We start from the raw sequence: 5,867 nt of genomic DNA on the forward strand, positions 1-5,867 counted from the left end.
AATAACCATTTTATTATTGCCTCTAGGGCATATTTCCAACACTCTTTTCTTGGGCGGTTGGGTGGGGGAGGGGGGAGGGGGAGAAGCGGGTGGCGCGGGCGGCCGCGCCGTCTAATTGCCCACACCCTACCGCCAGTGTCCCTGGCGGTAGGATCAGACAGCCTACCGCAAGGACCTGCGGCGGTAGGGTGCGACGGAGGGGGGAGGGGGGCCGGCGGCAGTTTGCGTGCTGACGTGGATTAGTTTCTTACCGCTGAGCCCCTTGGCGGTAGGTTGCCTGACCCTACCGCCGAGCCTCCTGGCGGTAGGAAAAAGGGTCAGATTTAAAAAAAAATTGAAACAGGGGTCATATCTCGAATTTCTATGCTAAAAGGGTCAGAACACGAAATTCCGCCGCCCAGGTTGCGGATGTGTTGTTGGCAATCATCGTCGTCCTATTCTGCCTTCATTCTCACGACTGCTCCTGACAAGTTGCTATCACCGTACGTCTTTGTTGCTGTCAACAGTCAATGAGCAGGGATGAGGCAAACCCGTTGGAGGATGGTAGGCCCGTGCCGTAGCAACTTGACACGAGCATAGGTTTTAGAGAATGTTGAGCCGTGCGTGGTGTGTGTGTGTCTCTCTATTGTACTTGAACTCTTGATTTTTCATGAACTCTTCTACTGGCTATCCGTTAATCATCCTGCCGTCCGTGACTAATAAATACAAGCATGGGCACAAGCAAGGCTTGTACATCTACGCCCTTTAGCACCACGCACTAGCTAGCAGGAGCAAGACCACGGTTAAGAAACCTCCTATATATCTGAGGCAGCTGTCAAGGGGTCCTCCATCTTTCGCTTTCGAGGGGTACTCATTGAAGATGGTATTTGTACTCGGAAGAGTGTGAAGTTGTTAGATGTGTCGTTGTGATGTCATTACACTTTTCGGCCTCGATGTCGATATTAACCAGTGGTGGTTGTGTGAACCCTCGGGAGCTCCTATTCCACAATAAAATTGTGGAATTGCTGCTATAATGCTCACATGGACTACCCATGAAGATCTTGCTCGCTTAGCTCGGCTCGCTGCTCTGCTCACTTATTTTATTTTGCTCGCACTACTGCTTGCTAAAACTATTGTTTTTAGTTGAAAATTTTAGCTAAATCAGAAGATATTCATAATTTAGGCCTTATTTGGTTTAGAGGAATCCAAAACTTAGGATTTAGGAATAGTAGAAAAAGTTGATAGGACTTGCCATCCTAGGAATTTTCTTGCCTCGTTCGTACGCACAAAATGAGCTTTGACTGGCCTCCAGAAACATAGGAACTGAATAGTATTCCTATGAAATCCCCGTACGCGTTTCCTACAAACCGAATGCATCTATAGGAAATTTTTGCTCTAAAATCCTTGTTACGATGTTTTTTTTGTAAAAATCCTTCAGTAATGTGGCCTTAGAAAATGGGGCCATGATGCCTTAGAAAATGGCGCCACGATGCGTCACGGGGCTTCAAATCCGAGGGAGCTTAGAGCATCTTCAACAGTGGCTGCAAAAACCGTGCGCGCGTGGTAAAATGCGATTTTAGCATGGAGGGGACGGTTTCGCGTGCTCCAGCGGAGGCGGGAAAAGATGCGGGCGCGCGGGAAAAAGATGGTGGTCGTGCGCTAGATTTGGCGCGCCGCTTTCGGCACGCCTATAAATTGCTGCGCCCGCCACGCGGCTTCCGATCGCTCTCCACCTCGCCACGCGCTCTCTCCACGCTTCCTCTGCCGCTTCCTCGCGCCGCCGCCGACGGACCACCATGCCGCCGCGCCGCCGGGGATCTTCGGGCTACCGCGGCGTCCGCGAGCACCCCTCTGGCGCCTTCTACGCTGAGATTCGGTCCGGGGACGTCTGTGGCACCTCGGGAGGCCTCGCCCACAGATGAACTTTCAGGACGTCTGGACATGCGAGCAGGCGCAGGCCGTCGCCCAGCTGCCACGGCTAATAACTGACGCCAACCGTCAGGAACACCATCGGCGGCAGCGCCGCCTCATCATCGCCGAGGCGGACGAGCGAGCCATGGCGGAGTAGCGCCAGCGCCACCCGGAGGACGTCGCCAACGAGCATGCCTTCTGGGCGGAGAGGAGGGCAAGGCGGCGCGCGGAACGGGCGGACAGGCGTCGTCGGAAGGCACTGGCGATATCGCAGTGCGATCTGGGAGCGGCATCATTCTTCTCTAGCGACGATGAGCGATGGGAAGACGCGTGGCTTGATACGTCGGACGACACAAGCGAGGAGGAGGACAACGACTTGGAGTAGTTTCTAGTCGTATCGTAGTTTTTACCTCAGATTAGTGTCTTTTTACCTATTTATGCTAGATGAACTATCTATGTATCTCTTTTTTTTTATCTATGTATCACTTTTTTTATTTGTTTTGAGCGCATAGAGCAGTTTATTTTTTGCAGCGCCTGCTGGAACGGCTCGCGCGCGCTAAATTTTGCAGCGGCCGTTGGAGCAAGCGCTTCTCGCGGCGCAAAAACTCGCGAACAGCGTGCTGCAAACACTTTTTTAACGCGCCACACGTTGCGCGTCTGTTGGAGATGCTCCTAGTGCGTGAATAACTGATAAATAATATCACCGTCCGTGTTGCTGTCAAATGGCGTGGACAAGTAAAGATGAGGCAAAGCTGTTGGGAGGATGGGGTGGTGTCCCTTAACTCATCTACTGTCTGCGACGCATAAATACGAGCGACCGGGCACACAACCGAGGGCAGAGGTCTTTGCTTGTTAGCACCATCACACTTGCTACCAGAGGAGTATAGCTTGTTGCGAGATTTTTTATTTTTGAGGGAAACGCGTCGCGAGATGGCTGCGTCGGTATGGTTCTTCTGGATGGCCTCCCTCGGTGCCATCCAAGTTTTCGCTCTAAGCATCCGCCTCCTCACCAATCTCGTGCTTTTCCTGCGCCGGCCCAAGGATCTCTGTCGCACATACGGAGCCTGGGCCGTCGTCACTGGGCCAACATCAGGCATCAGACGTGCCATGTCCCTGGAGATGGCACGGTCTGGCCTCAATCTTGTCCTCGTAGGTCGAGACCCCGCTAGACTCCGGGACATCTCCGAAATGATCTCCAGGACTTACGCCATGCAAACCAAGACCGTGTTGTTCGATTTCTCCCTCGTATCCACTGTGCAAAGTATAAAAGTACGGAAATCCGATCTGGCTACAGTTCGCCGGCAAAGGGGTGACAAACGAACCCTTTTGATGACAGTTTTAGTTTGAGACGAGCAAACGCTGACAGCTTTAAACGAAAAATTACCATCCGTAACAGAAACTGTAATGTCGCTCTGAATGAAATTGTCCTCCCTCACAACTAAAAATGCAGCAAAATGGTCCGCAAATGAGACCCCCTCCAGATGAACGTTCACCAGCTAAGGGGGTCCTAAAAGTAGGATCCCCATCCTGCAGATCCACTCAACCTTGGACGAGACTTGCCTGCTCCCTTCCATGCTCCCATCCGTGCTCCCGCATACGTGGCTTGATTTGATTGGAAGAAAATAAGGCCCGGCCCCACCCCTGAAAATCAGGGGGAGATGATTAGATTAGAAAAGAAAAAGGGAAAAGAACAGCCGTAGGATGAAGTGGGAGCACGGATGGGAGCATGGAGAGGGAGCAGGCAAGCCGGATCCCTCAACCTTAGACTCCCCTATCCTAAAAAAAACATTAGACTCCCCTTCACCAGCGATGTTGCTGCCAAGTCATGCCTAGTTGGCTGGGTCCGGGTCATCGGCGGCCCCACACCTTGCTGCCGCTATACCTGTCACTCCTTATTACATGCAACTTGCCAATAGCAAACGTGTAAAAATCAGTACTATCAGCATCGAGTGTGTGTCGTTCAGATCACTGATCAGTCTTCTCATGTCGTTCGATGTTCTGCAGGTGAAGAGGCGATGAGTCGCTTCCGGGAGGCCGTGGCGGGACTGGATGTAGGGGTGCTGGTGAACAACGCCGGGGTGGCGAAGCCCGGCGTGGTGTACCTCCACGAGGTGGACGTGGAAGCGTGGGTGAGGATGATACGTGTGAACGTACTAGCGCTGACGGAGGTGACGGCCGAGGTGCTGCCAGGGATGGTGCGCCGGGGCAGGGGTGCAGTCCTGAACATCGGCTCGGTCTCAGGATCTGTCCTCCCTTCCCACCCTCTGTACTCTGTCTACGTCGCCACCAAACGGTACGTCGCAGAGCTCTCCAGGAGCCTCTCCGTGGAGTACGAGAGCGCATGCATCGATGTGCAATGTCAGGTCCGTAATCGGTGTGTGGCGCTCACATCCACCGTGTCACCAGATTACCTTTGGTTGTGTCGTGTTTGCAGATCCCATTCGTGGTGGAGACGAACATGGTGTCGAGCGCCGTGAAGAACAGCTTCTTTGTTCGTCCATGGGTGCTGAGCCCGGACGCCTACGCGCGCGCGGCGGTGCGCTGGATCGGGCACGGGACGCTGTGTATCCCCAACTTCGCCCACCGCCTCCAGTGGTGGTTCACCTGTCTCTTCCCGGACTCCTTCAAAGACATGAATCTCCTGAAGCGGAATTTGCAGCACAGAGCCATCTTTAGGAGGATCAAGCCATTGAGGGAAACGCGGGCGAACTCACGGGACGGTTGTGTTCCTACGAGTGACAAGATCGGTGCTGGTGTTCCCTCGGATCAAGGTGGTTCAGAATTCAGAGTTCATAGTTGAGGAACACGGGGCTACTTGACTGTGTTGTGCCGAACTTAGAGCATCTCTACTCAATCTCTATAAAATCAGTCCTTTTTATATGATCCATTATACTTTAACTCCTTACATTTCATCCGTCAAAAAAGAAGGGTTCCTAGCCGAACTCTTAAATTTAACTCCCTAAAAAATGTACCCTGGTATCTATATCTACTGATCGTTCGATAGGAGCACCCGGGATACCGAACAAGGCGTTTGGGGTGAGCCGTTTTATAGACCGAACAAAAGCATTCATTTTGGCAACCCAAGATCCCGAACACACGCGACACCACCGCGGCGCTCGAGCGAGACCCGAATTTCATCGAGGGTGCCCGAAACACCTCTCCAAACCTCATATCCCCATCGCCGCACCACCCAAACCCCCAACTTCCCCCGATCCCCTCTGTTGTTCTTCCTCGTTCTTGAAGCTGTCATGGGAAGAGCGGATGAACCATAGGGTGATCTCGCACTACTAGAAAAACATATGTTGCCTTGTGTTTCTCCATGTAGCGAGTGTATATTATCGGCCGCCCGGCTTACACATCTGTAAGCCGTGTCTCAGTGGAGCGGCACATGACAACGACCTAGACCTGGGCGTACCTCCATGTACGGCATGACATGGCACAAAAACGCTCGTTGTATAGAAAAAGACTCAATGTATTTAGGAGAAATCTGAGTGTGAACTTGGAGCACACGGCAAACACCTGGGCCACGTGGTCGTGCTCGTCCATGTTGATGCCGTCATGATGGGCGGCGGGTAAGCCGTGCGCCACGCGTGTACACTATGTCCCACCGAGTATTAACATGGCATAATTACAGATGCCAGCCTTTGACTACATTCCCTTGCTGACACACAATGATGCCGTCCCGTCATCGCACCTCGTGGTTGGGCAGATTCCGTTGCCAGTAGCCATTAATGGCGGCATAGTGCCGGGCACCTATCGGCCACCTAGCCCCCCCACCCCCCACCCCCCTCCCCCCCCCCCCCCCCCCCCCCGCGCGCCTAAAATGCGCCTTCTCTCCCCATCGATGTCACACATAGCTCGCTCCTGCTGTCGAACTTAGACAGCCAACGCGCCTCGCCTCCTCACCCAACGCTGCGATGCCTCGCCACGACCATGAAGATGGTGACAGGCTAATTTTAGCAGATATCGAGGTAGGG

The 5,867-nt window shown here is 53.2% G+C and overlaps 1 protein-coding gene across 1 annotated transcript; it reads left to right on the top strand.

The window, feature by feature from the left end:
• Positions 1 to 2,805: 2,805 nt before the first annotated feature.
• On the top strand, positions 2,806 to 4,690 carry LOC109745871 (very-long-chain 3-oxoacyl-CoA reductase 1-like). Its single transcript, XM_020304988.2, has 3 exons — positions 2,806 to 3,151; positions 3,895 to 4,253; positions 4,325 to 4,690. Exons 1-3 carry the CDS (start codon positions 2,821 to 2,823, stop codon positions 4,688 to 4,690), a joined length of 1,056 nt encoding a protein of 351 aa, XP_020160577.1. The 5' UTR covers positions 2,806 to 2,820.
• The last annotated feature ends 1,177 nt before the right edge of the window (positions 4,691 to 5,867 follow it).

This window comes from Aegilops tauschii, chromosome 7 (genome assembly GCF_002575655.3).
Source record: "Aegilops tauschii subsp. strangulata cultivar AL8/78 chromosome 7, Aet v6.0, whole genome shotgun sequence".
Taxonomy (NCBI): domain Eukaryota; kingdom Viridiplantae; phylum Streptophyta; class Magnoliopsida; order Poales; family Poaceae; genus Aegilops; species Aegilops tauschii.